We start from the raw sequence: 19,834 nt of genomic DNA on the forward strand, positions 1-19,834 counted from the left end.
GAGATCAGTTTGCTCTTGGGAGGACAGCAGCCTGCTCAACTTCGTGCCTTAAGTTCCTGCACACTTTTTTCCTTGTCTGTGGACAAGCTGCAGGAACTTGAGAAGAGCTTTCCTGATGTGATCGCTGATCTGCGGGAAGCGGCTCATCAGCACCTTTCAGATATCGAGCGTACGAAGCCTTTTCAAAGCAGTCAGACTGGGTGTAGTGGCTTTAAAAAAAGTCTTTATGCTGAAAAAACAATGCGAGTGACGTTACAGTCCATTTAGCAATGCTCAAAACAAAGCTCAGAAGTTCAGCTTATGTTGGTGTATTATGTGTGCATTAACTCTCTGCTAAAGTGTTTTGTTTGTGTGCTTTACAGAAGGTGCTGCGGAGGATGAAAATGAAGATCAAGTGTGAAGAAGATGGAGTGCTTATTAATTAAAACTAAGAAACGTTCACACACTTGTCTCTGATTTTTTGGGCTTCGTTGGTTCTTGTCAATACTAGTGTTAACATATGGAAACATTTAGTGGTTTGCCCTTTAGTGCTCAAGTCACAGTTTTGGCCATCTTATCTTTTAATTTGACATTATTTGAAGATGAAAATACCTTTGCAGTAGTGTAATGCTATGGAGGAAGGAGAAAGTAAGCGGGATTATAAATCCACATTTGGTGGTTATGACCTAAATCAGCTTTAAAGCGATCCTGGTTAAGGCCTTTGGTCCTAAAGCGGCTTCTTCAAATGCTCCAGAGACTCAGCTTGAGGCCGGACCAAGGAGACCAGGTTGTCCAGCAACCTTTACCAGAATCATCTTCTCCACTGGGAGCCCACTCACAAGCCCCAGAAGCTTCTGAATATCAGAAGGCGTGAAATAAGATGCTGTTCTCAATGATGTTTATGAGTCTTTCGTGATTTTATTGCAATCAAAACATCTTGATGAATTATATAACAATACCTAAATGATTCTGTGAATCACAAACCTGAGGAAAAGAACTGTGATATAGAAAGGTCTCAGATTGAAAAAATACAGACTACTTATTTCCAGAGGTTCTTATAAATATATTTTACGGTCATACTTAGATTAAAACTAACATGTTTCTAAACTTCAATTTGATGATCCACTGATTCCGTCATACAGTAAGCATGCACAATAACTGTAACTGCAAAGTCATGGTCTTCAGCTTCAGGCACACCGTTGAATGAAAAAGATTCAACACTATTGCATATATCACACAAGCAGCCACACTAACACACAGATCAGTCCTTCATTGTCATATATTAATGTGCTTGGAAAACATGAAATAAATATTGAAAGGACCACAACATTTCTGATCTTCCAAAGCGACACACTAAGGCACTGCTGCTCCTTAAGGAAATGGGTGAACTTCAAGAAAAAAAACATGTCCAGGCCACCGTATACAACTTATATTTTTCTTAAATAAATAATTTTTGCGATTGTGACATTGTGACCTACTTTAAGTACATTAATCAAAAAAATTCATTGTTATGGGTCCTGTATAGGAGGTTTCAATAATTCTCATTATTCTAAATGGTGATTCTCATACTGTAATACAGTACGTAATATAAATAAAATAAGCATAAATTAAAGCCAGTACAACAAATTCTACAACATGGTACTTGTCAAATTAAGTATTACAAGAAAAAAATAAGCCTTATTTCCCCAATACAACACTGAGACATTGGGTAAATGTATGTGCTTACTTATAAAATAATGTCACAATGTAAAAATGTATTAAACATCAGCTCTCTTTGAGCGAAATATTGTCTTATTTCTGGTGGAGAGAAAGATGACCACAACATGTCCTTTTTCTGAGTTTCACCCAATTTAACTTTAAAAACTGTCCTAGTTACAACACCGCTGCAATCTGGTATGTTGTTGCACACATTTGATACTCTGCTTCCATTCCAATAACTTAACTTCTTTTTGTTTTAACAAGTCAGTCTGTAAATGTACTGAAATGTGCACCGCATATAAATTAATTAGGCTTTAAAATTAAAACATAAAATTGAAATGTAAAACATAAAAGAGAACTTTGGGTTTCTAGGCAGGATCGTGCACAGTGTCGCTGTTTAGACGGAGATAGAGCCCTCCCTGAAGTTGGTTTTCCCAATCAGAACGTTTAACAGAATGGCTTTTCGCTCTCTTCTTTCCTTCTGTGCCTTTTTAATGATGTCATCAAGTTGTGACTCATCCTGTCGCCCAACCAGGTAACCCTTGCCCCCATAGCCATCAGCTACGATGTGATAATCTGCAAGCAGAAAACAAGAAAAAAACGAATTCATACTTTTGTATCCAAATACAGTATAGAAGAAAGTCAAATGTCAGTGCTGCTGTATTTCTTGAGTGTACAACTGCTGGACACTATGCAATCCTATAATGTCACAGGTGCTACGGAAGACTCAACAATAAATTACTAAATAACAAAAATGGTAAATAACTGTGACCCAGACTTCTCTTTTAAAGCGATTTTACACGTAGTTGAACTGTACGGTACAACAACATTCAAGTAAATAATTTCCCTGGTTAGTAATATGACATCACAGGTCAAAGAACATACATGCAACAATATCCTTTTTCTGAAAAACATCTTGATCCACATATTTTTTTGAAGACTCGGGAGGTGTACTGTAAACTTCAAACTCGTGCTAAATCCTACATTTATGACAACATTTTGAAAATATTATTAGAGTAAACCATCTCACCTGTGAAGGCGAGACCACAGGCTACATTGCTCCCGAGCAAAGGCACTTGTTCTCTGGAGATCTGACTCCAGCAGGCATCATTTCCGACCAGAGCGATCACCGGTGTCTGACATGACGTGAAAAAACAGCTCATTTACAATCGTTCTGGCTTATATACTGCATTTATGCATTATGCACTTACAATATAAGTCTATGGGGACAATCACATAACATGCTTCATCTGCTGTTGATCGCATATGGAAAGGGTTAAAAATGTTATGATTTTTTAATTCATTTGTAAATAAATCAAATGTAATCCAAAACCCTATTACGCCCTGTCCTGTCTTTTAAATAGATATGTAAACTACTTTGTCCCCAGTACATAAAAGGGATTTATATGTGAGGTTTGGCCGTGTTTTCCCCACCTTGTGGCGTGTAAAGGTATCAAATTCAGCTACACTGTATCCAAGGGAACCATCACCGTAAATGATCCAAACCTGTAACACACACATCGCACCACGTGGGAAAAGCTGTTTCAATAACCGGGGCAAATGTCACTACAGTCAGGTCAGCTAGGTCCTCTGGTCAAACAGAGATCAATATCAAAGCATTCAATACAATTTAACTTCTTTACAGTCTTACCTCAGAGTCAGGTCGACAGAGCTTGGCCCCCAGAGCAAAACCTCCTCCAACACCCAGAGTCCCAAAAGCTCCTGGAGTGAATAGCAGAAAACAGAATCATCAATTCCTTCAAAACGGTGCTTTAGATGTTCACAAACAGGTCAAAAAATATCGATAGTCCTGCTAACCTGGGTCTAGCCAGCGCAGCGGGCCCCGCGGCCTCATGATATAAGCAGCACTGCCGACAAAATCTCCCCCGGCGGCCACTATGATGCTGTCCTCATTCAAAAGCTCATCCACCCGGTGCAGAACATTCAGAGGATTCAGATGCATCTCTGTCTTCTCATCTGCTTTGGCTCTGAGATAAACAAATAGGCAGCGAGATGAAACTAAAGGGAGTTATAGGTCATAGGTTTACACATTCAGTCTCCTGAGACAAAGCTGACATGCAAGCAAGAATAGAAAAGGTGGGGAAAGTTCACCTCTTAGTTTTCTCTTTGACGTAATCTCCTTCTTTCAGACTTTGAGGCCATTCCTCTGGGCATCTGTGTCCCTTGAGGGCTTTAGAGAGACGCAGGAGGAAAGAGCCAGCATCGCCTGAAACATTTGGAAAATAAATTGTCAGTGTAGAACCCCTTTTTTAGTAGTGTATATGTACTGTATGTATACACAGGTTATAACTTAAGTTATACAAATATGATGTAGCTGTAATCCGCTGAGCGGCTAAACTGGGAGTGCTGTATTTGTGACGCATCAAAAAGGACATCATACATACAAAAAACAGAAAGCTTTCCAATACTCCAATTATTACTCCACAAACATGTTGCAAAAATAAATTGCTGGTCAACAAAGAGTACACTTACTCCCCATTCACCCCCTCCTGACCCACAACAGGTGAGCAGGTGCCCGATAACCACTTCCTACATATCTCACGACCCCTCCCAAATCATGTGACGCATTTACCATTTCATGTCCACTACAGATGGATTTTGATTCTAGTTTATTTAGTGCAGAGCTTTTTAAACTTCAAAAGGTCCCAAAAGATGTCCCATGTGCTTTAAGACCACATATTTTATATACATATAAATATACACAATAAAGTACAGTCTCTTTACAAAACATTGATCACAAGATTGTAAGTGTGTAATGTAAATGATGTGCCCAAATGATAAAATACTGTAGTAGAGTATACTATAATATTTACTATAGTAAACTGTAGTAAAATGTCAAGATACTCCGGTATAGGGTGTTCAATTAAGTATAGGCCTATTACAGTTAATGAATTAAAACTAGTTAGATACTATAGTTAATACTATAGTACAGAGAATTTTATTTTCATTAATGTATTATACATTATGTATTCAGGAAAGAAATTAAACTGCACTTCTTCACCTTGAATGGCCACTGTTGGTTTTAACAGAATGGCTTTTCGCTCTCTTCTTTCCTTCTGTGCCTTTTTAATGATGTCATCAAGTTGTGACTCATCCTGTCGCCCAACCAGGTAACCCTTGCCCCCATAGCCATCAGCTACGATGTGATAATCTGCAAGCAGAAAACAAGAAAAAAACGAATTCATACTTTTGTATCCAAATACAGTATAGAAGAAAGTCAAATGTCAGTGCTGCTGTATTCCTTGAGTGTACAACTGCTGGACACTATGCAATCCTATAATGTCACAGGTGCTACGGAAGACTCAACAATAAATTACTAAATAACAAAAATGGTAAATAACTGTGACCAAGACTTCTCTTTTAAAGCGATTTTACACGTAGTTGAACTGTACGGTACAACAACATTCAAGTAAATAATTTCCCTGGTTAGTAATATGACATCACAGGTCAAAGAACATACATGCAACAATATCCTTTTTCTGAAAAACATCTTGATCATGTCAAGATACTCCGGTATAGGGTGTTCAATTAAGTATAGGCCTATTACAGTTAATGAATTAAAACTAGTTAGATACTATAGTTAATACTATAGTACAGAGAATTTTATTTTCATTAATGTATTATACATTATGTATTCAGGAAAGAAATTAAACTGCACTTCTTCACCTTGAATGGCCACTGTTGGTTTCCAGAACATGTCCGAGTTCTTCAATAGCTGACTTCTGTCTCTGTTAACTGCAATGATTTTACTCCGTCGGTTCAGCACCCTTCCATAACCCAATCTGAAGTCACACACTGTGCCTACAAACCAAAACAAATCATGTATTGACATCTAGAAAAAGAATAGCTTAGTTTTCTAAGCATTCCGAACAGTATAAAACCATAGAAAATAAAAAGACACTAGATGGCGCTGTTACTCACCCGCCAGCAGCACAAGATCAGCATCTTTCAAGGCATCTCTCCTGTTCTGTCTGATGTGCAGTAGACTGTTCTTTCCCAGCATGCCCCGAGACATCCCACCCAGGAAACAAGGAATGCCTAAAGACTCTAGGGCCTTTCTGTAAGACACACATCCAAAAAGAGAGTTCAAACTTCAACCATGAGTTACATGTCCGGGTGCTATAAATCAATAATTGTTGCCGTTTTTGGCTCATGCTTACACAACTAAAGCATTATTCTATATGATCAATTTATTCAATACATACAGTAACTGTGTTGGTTGCATATGGAGCATAAAAACCCTTTGGACCTAAAGCAGTGGTTCTCGAACTGGGGGCCCCAAGATTGATCCAGGGGGACACGGAATTTGTATCATACTTTTCACGCAATCAAACACTAGAAAAATAACCAAAATTATTTATGTTTCAGCATTGTATAACTGAATATGTTTTTGGTTTCTTAAAATTCTAGTTTAGGATTATGCGACTTTATTTTGGGGAGGGTCGAAAATGCACTGTACAACAAGGAAAACGTTTGAGAACTACGGACCTAAAGGGATAGTTCACACCAAGATTTAAACTCTTTTTTTGTAAGAAAAATAAATATTTGTTCTGCAGAATACAAAAGAAGATATTTGTTGGTAGCCAAACAACACCGCCCCATTGACTTGGCCCCAAAATGATTTCTCAACATATTTTCTTTTCCACATAAAAATGAACCAGAAGTTTTGAACCACATGAGAATATAATTTTTTGAGAAAAAATTTTTTGAGTGTTATTTTATACTTCTAATGCCCTTTATTGCAAAGAAAAATAAATAGTAAGCAGGTCTAAAGTAGCAGAACGGGTTTTTTCACGATATGATTTAAAAAAATGTAAAGGTGTCAACCAGTATATGTCAATATTAAATGTTTAATGTTTACTGTTTAATGAAAGAGGGGTGTCTTTAAATATCTAGACTGGCACCACAAAGACAATAGGTTTAATATCCAGAAGGGGATTGATGAACTACTCCATGAACGAGTATGACACAAACTGGGTAAAGACAGAATGGCTAAATGACCTGACATCATCTGCAGGTGTAGGCGGCAAGGTTGCTTGGCTGCCCAACAGTATGACGGGTTTCTTGGCTCGGCTCACCAGTTCCACACATCTTTGAATCTGGAAATGAATGAAACAACTTGAATACCGAGTCATGTAAATAAGATCTAATCTGCCATGTCTGAAGTAAAAGTCACAGCTTTCTAGATCGTTTCATTCTGCCCTGTTATGGTTCATGTTAAAGATGATGAGAATCAAATGAGATCTAATGTGACGCAACCATAAAAGCAATTAATAATACATCTCAAATGGCCATTAAATGATTGACAGGTCTCACCTCATCCTCTGTGGCCTGCGGGATGTGAACGGGAAGTGGGGAGGGATCACGGTTTTCCCAAGCTCCAGCAAATAAGTTAGATAAGTGATTTTTAAGATACCTGGCGGATAACAAACAAAAACACTTTCAACGTAAAAGTGATTGCCTTTCCTTTAATAATGAAATAAAGCGTAAGAAAATTGGAGGAAATAAAAAGTGAGAAATGTTTTACCGTGCAGTGATTTTGCCCATAAGACCTTTGGGAGTGTTTTTAGGGGCAAACTCTTTTTCCACCACATGGAAAGGGTACAGCGTGTCTATGGGAAGCTCGATAAACACTGGGCCTGTGAAATTGTTATACACATCAAACTGTACTTATGCACACAGAGTCAGGTCATGTACTCTCTAAAAAGTGTGATTCACTATATCTTAACTTGTCTGAAAAGTGACATGTTTCAATCACTCACAAAAATGATAAATGATTAAATGAAAAAATGGTCATTCGCAGCATAACCTGGTGTGCCAGACTGTGCCACGGCCAATGCTTTTCTCACAGTAGGAACGATTTCTCTCACTGTTCTCACTGAAGCACAGAACTTACAGAGGGGTTTAAAGAGAGACATCTGGTCAATATCCTTCAGGGCTCCTCTACCCTAAAAAACACAAAAATCGAATGTCAAGAGGAAGAGTGGTGGGTTATTCTTGTACAAATTGTAGATTTTCATATTTATAACAGATCACAAAACCATCACATATGACACACACTTAAAATATTACTGTTCGCTGTATTAACATAAACAATGAATGTCTTAAGCTAGGATCTCTTCTACGTTACACACACGACTCAACAGAATGTTCATATCAAATGTATTTTACAGTAAGATATACTATGTCTGCAACTTTTCAGCACCAATGAGAATTTATGGGATCAGATTGACAAAACATTCTTAGGAGGACAATACTCACATATTTATATCCACATCCTAATTTTATTTAAAAAAAGGAGTTTTATGTTCTTGCCATAAAGATCATCAGAAGTTAGAATAGCTTCACAGATGTTTTATACATGGGTTGAAATAAATTGATAATGAAGTGATTTTGTGTCCATAGAAAGCACATTAAATGTAAGTAAAATGTCTTTTTACTTACACCGTAAAGTTTCTTGGACAATAAAGTCACAATTTGGTTGAAATACTGTTACATTGTCATTCAGCGTAACACAATATGTACAAATTCAGAATTTTACTTATTAAAATATATAAAATAATTAGGGGAACATTTACATTTTATTGTGCTTTAAATATGTAAAAAAGATTATTGACCATTGGCCGAAATTTTTTTTTTTTTTACAAATCATTAGCATTTAGTGTGAAAGTAACTATTCTCTTTTTATATGTGATAAATAGATTTTTGTGATAAATAGACTTATTTATTTTATCCTTAAACCCTTTTTCGTCAAAAATATAAATTATTTTAGCAGTGCGGAATTTCATTTGAATATAATGATAATGATATAATGACATTCTTGTTCAGAGCAAGTCGAAACATTGAATGTCACAAGTATTCCGACAAATATAAAGTAACGACTTTATAATACAAGAATAAGTGTTCACAACATCATAATGCTAGCTAACAGTTTACTTTTAATAGCTTATTGTTTGGCATCATACGTCTTCCAGAAGGAAATATTATGCGCAAACAATGGTGTCAGAGACTCCTCTATATTAAATTATGAGCGAAAGAATCCCTCCACAATAATTGATCATTAATGTCACTCAACACTTCGTGTTAATATATACATGAGAATGCGATGTGCTTGTTACACTGAAAGGTTTGATAGATAAGTATACTGTAAGCTCTTGACCGGGCAAGTAGAAACAAAGCATGTCATTTTATTCTTAAGAAAAAATGAAGCAAACATTGAAGTTTCTTCTTTAGCTCCGTTCCTTAAGCTTCATCCCTGTACACCTGTTCTTCTGTTCATACTGAAATGAGATCATTTGCTTTGTTATTTTCTTTCTAGTGCGTTTCTTCTCTTCAACATGCTTCGTAAGATCCCGGTTAGAGCGGTTCAATAATAATATAAAAGTAATTGCTGACTTATTTGCTCTCTGTGTGTACACTTGTACTGGGCGGGAGGAACCAGGAGAGTTAAGATAAGCCTTGAGGTGAGGTGATGAATACACATCCAGTTTACTGTGTCAGAGATACATGGAGATAAAACCCTGTAATTTCATCACTACCACAATCTCATGAGTGCAGAGAAAGCATGTTAAGCATTCTTATACACACAGTTGTTGACAGACTCAATATTAAACTCACAACTTGCGCATGAAATGTTATATTCAAGTTTTAGAATTAAATTCATAAAATGATTTCTACTTTCAGAGCCTCACTGTTGCGGTCAGGGGGTTACCTCTGTGACGGACAGTTACCTGATATAATCTCACACCAATAGCGATATGAGGAACAGATAAGGCAGAGGTGTTCCAGCACGCCAGGCTGAGCAGAGAGTATGTAAAGTGCACCTTGAAGTAACTTTCTGACCTGCAGTAGAGTAGCAGCTGCACCACCGATAAGAAGCAGAGGAGATTCGGCCATCTGAGCGTTCTTCACCGCAGTGACAGTGTTGGTCAGTCCAGGTCCGGCCGTGACTGCAGCCACACCCACTGTGCCTACAGGGGCAAAACACTAGATTATCACCATCTAACATCCTCATGCAACACGAAGGACCCTCTTGCTTTCTTAGATTTGTTCTTACCGGAAAGTCTCGCCACGGCATCGGCTGCAAACACAGCCGTGGCCTCGTGCCGCGTGTCGACGATGCGGATGCCCAGTTTCTCACAGGCCACCAGGATGGGCGAGATGTGTCCTCCCACCAACGTAAAGACGAATTTGACCCCGTGAGCCCGCAGGACCTCCGCCACGCTCTCTCCTCCATGCCGGGGACTCTTACTTTCTGTCTGGGTGTCACAGACGTTGACAGTTAGAATAACATTCCCTGGTGTATAATGCAACAATCTTTGTCACTGCGAGGGGAGGAGAATACGCCTCAAGAGAATAGAATAATAGACACATTGTCGGATTGTGGGAGTGGTGTTTCCCTGTCCTGATTTATGGATATCTGCCAAAACAGGTGTTCTGCACGAACGTGTTTACATGCAATGTTGCAGTAAAAACTTGCATTTTTGGCAATAAAACAAGAATGCTTAAGTGTCAAATAGGCGCATGAGATCAAAGACAGCAAGGCTTGTGATGCAGTGAGCTGCGCGTGCAGACCTGTCACCAGTGGCGGCTGGTGAAAAATATTTTAGGTGGGGCTGTTTGTGTGTGTGTGTGGGCATCTGGGGGGATCCTCCCCCAGAAATTTTTTAATTTCATAGATGTGATTTCCTGCATTCTGGTGCATTTTAGTCCATGTCCCTTGCCTATACCAATAAAAGAACTCAAACCAGTCAATACCAATGGTCTAAAAAGACAATATTAATTGAACGGGGTGAGTGAGTGAAGGGGATGGAGAACTCTTATTTGTACAGGAACTTTGCTCGTCTATCTTTCTGAGTGGCAAATCTCTCAATGACCCTTGTGTTGAAATCTGGAATGTCCCGTGTGAGTTTCTTCTCTATAGAGAGCATAGCCAGAGCGTTGAGGCGATCTTGTGCCATAGTGTTCCTAAGGAACGTTTTGATCCTCTTTAAAGTAGAGAAGCACCTCTCTGATTCTGCTGTTGTCATTGGTGTGGTGGTGATGAGGATCTTGAGAAGACTTACAGTTTCAGTGAATGTGTCTTGAAGGTTATTTTCCATTACAACCTGAAAGAGAGCCAGTGCACCACTGCAACCCTGGAAGTCCTCATTTTCATAGATAAGGGACAGTTCTGTTTTAAGTCTGGCTTTGTCCAACATGGGATAGGCTTCCACCGTGGTTCCTAGTGCTGAATCTGGGAACTTTCTGCTGTGTTGTGGGAACAAGTCTCCTTGCAACAGAGTGGCACTGATGAGATGATTGGTGAAAGAAAACCTCTCCTTGGCATGGCTCATAATGGTATCACACACCTATGAAATTAGACATAATTGTAGAAGAGTAAGCACAGAAAACATTAAGTTTTCACATTTCTCAGTTCAACAATACAACAAAATCAGCATATTCATAGCAGTTACAATTTTGTTATGAGCAAGTAAGTTTTATTAATTACAATACAGACACTAGCTCTCACTCACTCACTCGCTCGCTCGCTCGCTCTATTGGCGGTCTCTATCACTCACTCACTCACTCGCTTTATTGGCGGTCTCTATCACTCTCTCTCTCGCTCACTCACTCACACATACACACCATATAGCACTAATTAATAAAATCACAAATGTGAAAAAAAAGTAGATAGATTTGACAATTCAGAATACAAAAATGTGCAAACAAACACAAATACATATAGGCTATAGAATACAGAAACAGAATTTCTATTACTGCTTACCTCTATTGCCAGATGCTGTTGCGTTTCTTCTCCCATTGCCCTCCGTCTCTTCGGGGGTGGTTCCTGTACGGGTCCCCTATACTCCTCATCCTCAACTAGAGAAGGAACGGAGTCCCTGATCCAAAATAAGTTTCACAAGTCACTGTCCACCCTGAAATTACTGTATCAGAAACCAACTTGCTGGAGATATAAACATAATTTTAATAAACCTGTATTAAAATATGTGCTATTGTTGTGTTGGGCCTAGTCAATGTTATCTAGATTCATCACAAATAAATTCACTAGTCTAACATGGTGGCAAAATTGTAATATTTATGATAGGTTCTGTTGTGCTAAGCCATATGGATTTATGTTTTTATTCTTTAGGCTGCATAAGCATGTTTTTAGCCAATATGCAAAATCATAGCCTACCTGATCACCTGTATGCTGTGAGTGAACCTCTGGGTGATCCCTGCGATGAAGACAGAGTCTATGTTCCTCTTCTGCAGATGGTTAAACAGCATGTCTACATGTGGCATGATTTTGTGGAATAACGCCAGGATGAAACAGAAAACCTCATCTTCCAACATTCTCATACAACCCCCGGCCTCTCTCTTCGATATGGCATCAAAGTCTCCTCTGTCTCGAATGGTTTGGAAGCACTTAACCAGTTCATCTTTGTGCTCGTAAACTGTGTTAACAGCACGACTGTGGAAGTTCCATCGCGTTGTTGAAGCTCCTGGAAGTCTGTGTGCCACCACTTCATCCAGCACTGCCGTTCGTTTGAATGACTTGGAAAAAAATGTAGAAAACCCCCCAATGTCTGAAAAAAACTGCCCGATCTTTGGGATGTGGGATGTTGCCTGCTGCATAATGAGGTTCAACTGATGCGCATAACAGTGAACGTAGTATGCACTCCCGTAGACGTCTTGCACTATACGCTGCACTCCACCTGTAGCACCCCTCATCACTGCGGCACCATCATAGGCCTGGGCAATTAATTTTCTCTCTTGTCCCGCAGGAAGGATGGTGCTCAGCCTTTCCAATAATGCAGTGGCAATCGTATCAGCGGTCGCATTTGGAAGCGCGATAAACTCAAAAAAACGTTGTTGAATGTTGTTGTGGCCATCTATGTACCGTAGCACAAGCACAAGCTGACAATGAGTGCAGATGTCGGTTGTCTCGTCTGCCTGAATGGCAATATAGTCCGACTGTTTCACCTCTTCCAGAATGCGGTCTCTGAGAACTGACAACATGCGCAGTCTAACAGTTCATTTTGCACGGTCTTCGAAGTGCCTTTAAAAACAGTGGCGTTCTCCAGGTGCACCTCCAACTCACGGTCGATTGAGGCCATAAGATCAATTAGACCCAGGAAAATGCCAGGGTTTTCTGATGCGTCACTCTCATCGTGACCACGCAAAGCAAGTTCAAAGGCACCACAACATTTCACGGCATCAATGATCTTTGACAAAATATGCCGATTCCTGTCCACCTCCTCGTTGTGCCTTCTTATGGCAATGCGGTGTCCCTCATCTAGCTGTGTGGCTATACTAATTCGGCCTAGCATGGCTAGCTTCACAGAGTTGTCCATATGCACTCTTGCCCGTTCATGTTTCTTAATGCGTTCTGACATATGTTTCAGGTCTGTCACCCCTGTCTGTGTCCACCAGCTATCACAAGCACTTGTTTTAAACAGTAAGCAAGGGAAGCAAAAGATTGCATTGGCGTAACCGCAGCTAGTAAGCCAAACCTTTCGATCGAACCAACCTCGGGGAAAGGTTCTCTTGTAGGTTTTCTCCTTTTCTCGCGCCTTTTGCGTTATATTCACTTCTGGCTTGTCTGGTCCGAGTTCTTTTACAATTAGTTTTTCCGCTAATGTTCTTCTTTCGAATGGATACAGGTGTAGAGATTTTACTGAATTTGGGGCAAGATTAACTCCCACGACTACATTATTGATATTCAACGTCGCCGGCGCCGCCATACTGCACTCGCACTCCGCTCTGAGGTAAAAGGTAAAAAGTGGTGCACTGCTCTAATCTTGGTTAGGGATGTGCACATCGATGCTATAGTATCGATATATCGATACTCGAAAGCTACTGTTTAGGTATCGATATTTCATATAAAGTATCGATATCTTAATTAAGGCATGACTAAATGTTATCAAAGCTGTGCAGTGTTTATGTCAATCGGTGGCGGTGTTTAAAATGTTAAAACTTTCCAGCCGGCTGTGCGTGCGTGCAGTCTGTAGCGCGATGACGTAGTGGACTTTACCCATACGTAATTGATGTCATACCCGCATGCACTGCGGGTGTATTTTGATGGTGCAGCGCGAGTTGTGTGGTCACGTGGACGACGCATTCATTTTAAACAGAGCGGCACGATGGCAGAGAGGAAAAGTAGCGTGGTGTGGTGCTATTTTTCTACAATATTGCACGATGCAATATATGTGATAAAAAAGTGGCACACAGCAATAATACTAGCAACCTTTTTAAACATTTACAAACTTATAAAGAGGTTGAACGAAACCAAGCTGCCCGTGCCCAGTCTTCCTCTGTCCGACAAAAGACGTTACAGGAGACTTTCCAGGGAGGCAAAAAGTATCCAGGTACAAAGAGCTGGTCATTAGTTAACCTATTACGTGTAATCCCTTGTCACTTGGTACAAATAGGCAAATAAAAATAAGTGTGTTTGTGCGCGCACACAAATGAAAGTTTGCAATAGGAAACTTCAGTACAGTTCAGTAATAGTTCTGTACAGTAAGTGTAACAGTTCAAGAAAAATGGCCTGTTTAAAATGACAGTGAAAAAATGCACAGTTAATGTTTTTAGGATTTACGTTATTTCATCATAATTTTTGGAAGAATGTGGTTTAAACATTTAATTTTTTTGTTAAATTAACCTTTTATAATAAATATGTTATTAATGGCCAGTACAAGTCGTAATTTGTCTTTAATTGTAATTATATTCTATTATAAAAATGAAAAATTCTCATACACTTTAAAAATGATAGCAGTATCGGTATCGGTATCAGTATCGCTTAAATTTAAAGAAAAAATATCGGTATCGTATCGCATCAAAAAAATGTGGTATCGCCCATCACTAATCTTGGTACTACAGGCGATATTTTCAGAGCCCCTAAACCTTAAAATTACACGACGATGATTGGCGAAATATAAACTTTTTTGCGTAGCAACCGGGGAACCATTGGCTTAAATTCCAGCACTGTAGGGCTGAGCGAACTGGAGCCCAGGGAAGACAGCCTATTGGCTACTACTACTACACCAACATCCAAATATCATTCTGGAGAGTTCTAAACACATTCTAGATTAAAACCATTAATATCATGTAATTAACACAGATTATTTTTCAAAATGAGAGATTATTAAAAGATTTTTTTCTTTAAATACAAATAAAAAACTGGCAGGGAGGTCGGCACCCCAGCGCCCTCTATGGGCGAGCCGCTGCTGGTGGAGCGGCATGAATATGACGATGATCTGCATCATTCAAATTCACTCGATGCAATTTAAAAAACAACGGAGGCAACGGTCAACTGTACACTTCGCTTCACGACCAGCATCAGAAGAGATCGTCTTTCACCTTTCGCTGAAACTTGCTTACAGGAAGGATGCCATTGAAATACAGAGAACCGTCTGACAAAGAGACTTGTATTATACATCCGCGGAGTCGGGCCAGGTAACCGGAAAAATCTCATTTTATTAATAATGCACCACCACATTTAACCAAAATCTTGTGTTTTTGGGGGTCGGGGTACAAATCATTTGTATTAATGCTTATTTGAGGAGGTTAAATCATGAAAGGCATTCATTCCTTCCACTGGAAAAGGGCCCTGGACTTTTTGTTACTAGAAATATCTTTGCATATGAAGGAAAATGTGAAAACAAAATCATAAAGGAATTTAATTTGAGTTAAACTCCCTCTTTTGAACAATCGATAAATCGATAATCGTGTTTTTATATACGCTTTAAGATAAACCGTGTGCAATTTCAATACTTGAATCCATTGTAGAGTATTTTCTCCATATATTTACCAAAGACGGTTTAAAAAATGCTGTTTGAAACTGCCTCTGTTTACAACTTCATGTGAGGCATAGATGTGGATGGTGCATATACTACATACAGTATATAACCATCACTGATGTTTCAGCTCTGCTTCTGCAACACCAGCACACGCTGCTCACACGTCAAATGAAGCATCTATGTATACAGTACAAATGTTACATTTCAGCCTTTTTAAGGCATGAATAAATCATAATCACAGGAAAAAAACTTTTACAGATGCTATTTCAGTGCTAAAAGATGAGTGACACAACGACACATTATTGAATGCGATGGGACTTTGAGTGAATTAGCTAACCAAGCAACATACAATAGATTTTGTGTTTCAAAGCCTTTTTTTTTCCGCAGAAATGTATACCTGCTGTTCATGATCATCCTTACATCTTTCAACTTGTTTGCCATCCCTTTGGACATGGCCTTTTCTGAGGATATCCACAAAAGCTCACACAAGATTTGGTTATCTTTAAATGTCATCTCAGACATAGTGTTCTGTTTTGACATCTTGATAAACTTTCGAATGGGATTCTTCAAGGAACATGGTCAGGTAGGAAACCAGCCGTAACAGCGTTCTGGGTGAAAAACAAGAAACGAAATGAAAACTAAACCTTTGCATTAGCCAGATTACTGATGAACGCCTTAATAATGCCAATCACACATTTTTAGAAATAGTCCAGTTTAACTGATGACAACAACGTAAATATGATTATCTTACTTAGCTGCACCTGTCTATGTTTTTATATTCAAAACAGATTTTCAGTCCGCACTTTTTTGTTCCGTCTAGGTGCTCGTTCTTGATCCTCAGCTGATAAAGAAAGACTATCTAAGCTCGTGGTTTGTTCCAGACCTGCTGGCTGCGTTTCCGGCGGATGTCTTCATCATAATTTTGGTGAGTTTGCTTATTCGGCCTTATTAATATCAGTCACATTGATGATATCAACTATTCGACGTCTTACTATAAAACCATATTTGATTTGTTTCAGGAAAACTATCACGTTGACACGAGCTCGCTGATGGCCTCAAAGATCATGAGGATCCTCATGTTTGTGAGGATTCTGAGCATGATACGTCTGCTCCGTGTCCCGAAACTCACCAGGTTTTTCTTGGAACTTGAAGAAGTAAGGAATAGCCAGTTTCTTGCATACAAAAGTAGACATTTTTGTTGTTGTATGGAGTGTGATTGTAATGGTTGCATGGTGTTTTCGTACGTGCTTGTAGGATTTACACATCCAGCTTGTAGCAGTGAGAAGAACCTTTAGAACCTTGTTTGTTGCAGTGGTGCTGTTTCTTATTATGCACTGGAACGCCTGCATCCAGTTTTTCCTCTCCGGGCTGGGTGAATTTCCACCTGATAGCTGGGTCACACAAGAACACCTCCTGGTAAATGGTACATGGTTTTTAATATGGTGAGAAGTCACGTGAATTGAATGCCTGTTTTATTCTTTTTTTGACACATTACGTAGAATGCCTCAATTGGAGAGAAGTACTCATCTTCTTTCTTTCGTGCATTCTGCCAAATGACCGGGACACTATGTGGAACTTCTGACCCTCCGACACGTACGTCACACTTCCAACATGCATTCGAAATACTTAAATTCAGCGATGCTTGCATTTAGACGAACTCAGGGCTTTGACCAAATCCTTAACAATAAAACTTACCACAACCTAGTAAAAGCAAGCAGCACTCAAAAAGGATGTAAAAAGATGCAATAATGGCGTTTGCATGGATGTGTTTCTCTGATTTGTAGGTATTGAAGAACAATGGGCCGCCATCATAAGTACTGTGATTGGCGGATCGATGTTTATTGCACTTGTTGCATGGCAGATAGCAACATTTGCAGCTAGCAATGCGAACGTAAAAGAGGTGCTCTTTTGTAACATTTGCTCATTTTTATTAAATGAACTGAAGGTACGTCAGATAATATAATGGCATATTTGATATGTTACATCTGTAGCTGAAAAACTTCGAACATCTGCCCAAGGCATTGCGCAAGCGTGCCATTGCAGGCTACAGATGGCAACAGAAAAGGAGCTGTCTTGGCCTCCTGCAAGAATCGCTAAAAAAGGTTTGTCAAATTGAGAAAGTTAGATTTTTTTAAATATGAACTGACGTGTGCAGTTATACCATTTTGTCAAATGTTGTCACTGACCGATCAAAAGAGTGTAAATGTGTATACCTTCTAAACGTTTATTTTGTTCATGTGTAGGAGCAAATTAGCATATTCATGAGCTCAAAGCTAAAAGACATTCATGTTTCGTACTGTAGGATGTTATGAAAGTCATGTGCCCAAACTTGATGAAGGGATGGCTGTTTGCTAGTGGCGATGTCACGCTGATCGAGGCCGTTCTGATGAAGCTGGAGTGCGAAATCTTCCAGACAGGCGACATCATCATCCAACGGAACGGTCCTGCTGACAGGATGTTCTTCATCGAGCGTGGACGGGTACACGAGGAGATCAAGTCTTTCCAGCAGGAGCTCTTGTCTGGAGAGTACTTTGGAGGTGGTGTATGAGAAACTTGCTTTAATTCAGTTTGAACTTTACAGAGACACACATCATATCATTTTTACCAAGAACTTCCTACTTTTGACAGGAAGCTGGTAGTATGTGTGAAAGAATTCAGACATAATTCGGACAACTTGGAAAACGACCGAAAAACCTTTAAGTGTGCCATTGGTATATTTAAAAGAAAATATACATACAGTATATACTGTACCGCCAGTCTACTTTTTATGTTGACTTACTGTAGATCTACTTGTTTTCATCATTTGATGGAGAAATGCCGTACTCTATAAAAGTGTTATGACGTATTTGGCTTGTAGTTAAGTTTCTTGCTTATATATTGAATGTTTTTTCTATTTGGATTTCTCTGTTATGTCTTTGCAGAGATCAGTTTGCTCTTGGGAGGACAGCAGCCTGCTCAACTTCGTGCCTTAAGTTCCTGCACACTTTTTTCCTTGTCTGTGGACAAGCTGCAGGAACTTGAGAAGAGCTTTCCTGATGTGATCGCTGATCTGCGGGAAGCGGCTCATCAGCACCTTTCAGATATCGAGCGTACGAAGCCTTTTCAAAGCAGTCAGACTGGGTGTAGTGGCTTTAAAAAAAGTCTTTATGCTGAAAAAACAATGCGAGTGACGTTACAGTCCATTTAGCAATGCTCAAAACAAAGCTCAGAAGTTCAGCTTATGTTGGTGTATTATGTGTGCATTAACTCTCTGCTAAAGTGTTTTGTTTGTGTGCTTTACAGAAGGTGCTGCGGAGGATGAAAATGAAGATCAAGTGTGAAGAAGATGGAGTGCTTATTAATTAAAACTAAGAAACGTTCACACACTTGTCTCTGATTTTTTGGGCTTCGTTGGTTCTTGTCAATACTAGTGTTAACATATGGAAACATTTAGTGGTTTGCCCTTTAGTGCTCAAGTCACAGTTTTGGCCATCTTATCTTTTAATTTGACATTATTTGAAGATGAAAATACCTTTGCAGTAGTGTAATGCTATGGAGGAAGGAGAAAGTAAGCGGGATTATAAATCCACATTTGGTGGTTATGACCTAAATCAGCTTTAAAGCGATCCTGGTTAAGGCCTTTGGTCCTAAAGCGGCTTCTTCAAATGCTCCAGAGACTCAACTTGAGGCCGGACCAAGGAGACCAGGTTGTCCAGCAACCTTTACCAGAATCATCTTCTCCACTGGGAGCCCACTCACAAGCCCCAGAAGCTTCTGAATATCAGAAGGCGTGAAATAAGATGCTGTTCTCAATGATGTTTATGAGTCTTTCGTGATTTTATTGCAATCAAAACATCTTGATGAATTATATAACAATACCTAAATGATTCTGTGAATCACAAACCTGAGGAAAAGAACTGTGATATAGAAAGGTCTCAGATTGAAAAAATACAGACTACTTATTTCCAGAGGTTCTTATAAATATATTTTACGGTCATACTTAGATTAAAACTAACATGTTTCTAAACTTCAATTTGATGATCCACTGATTCCGTCATACAGTAAGCATGCACAATAACTGTAACTGCAAAGTCATGGTCTTCAGCTTCAGGCACACCGTTGAATGAAAAAGATTCAACACTATTGCATATATCACACAAGCAGCCACACTAACACACAGATCAGTCCTTCATTGTCATATATTAATGTGCTTGGAAAACATGAAATAAATATTGAAAGGACCACAACATTTCTGATCTTCCAAAGCGACACACTAAGGCACTGCTGCTCCTTAAGGAAATGGGTGAACTTCAAGAAAAAAAACATGTCCAGGCCACCGTATACAACTTATATTTTTCTTAAATAAATAATTTTTG

The 19,834-nt window shown here is 39.1% G+C and overlaps 1 protein-coding gene across 1 annotated transcript; it reads right to left on the reverse strand.

Moving 5' to 3' along the window:
* Nucleotides 1–1,857: 1,857 nt before the first annotated feature.
* LOC306902705 (2-hydroxyacyl-CoA lyase 2-like) lies at nt 1,858–17,335 on the reverse strand (the record flags this gene model as incomplete). Its single annotated transcript, XM_079471501.1, has 15 exons — nt 1,858–2,253; nt 2,708–2,813; nt 3,112–3,183; nt 3,329–3,399; nt 3,496–3,665; nt 3,790–3,904; nt 5,365–5,499; nt 5,620–5,756; nt 6,700–6,797; nt 7,015–7,114; nt 7,226–7,337; nt 7,508–7,646; nt 9,541–9,668; nt 9,755–9,956; nt 17,327–17,335. The coding sequence occupies 15 exons, from the start codon at nt 17,333–17,335 to the stop codon at nt 2,075–2,077; spliced, it is 1,773 nt and encodes a 590-aa protein (XP_079327627.1). The 3' UTR covers nt 1,858–2,074.
* Between the last annotated feature and the right edge of the window lie 2,499 nt (nt 17,336–19,834).

This window comes from Barbatula barbatula (genome assembly GCF_947034865.1).
Source record: "Barbatula barbatula genome assembly, chromosome: 2".
In the NCBI taxonomy this organism is placed as follows: domain Eukaryota; kingdom Metazoa; phylum Chordata; class Actinopteri; order Cypriniformes; family Nemacheilidae; genus Barbatula; species Barbatula barbatula.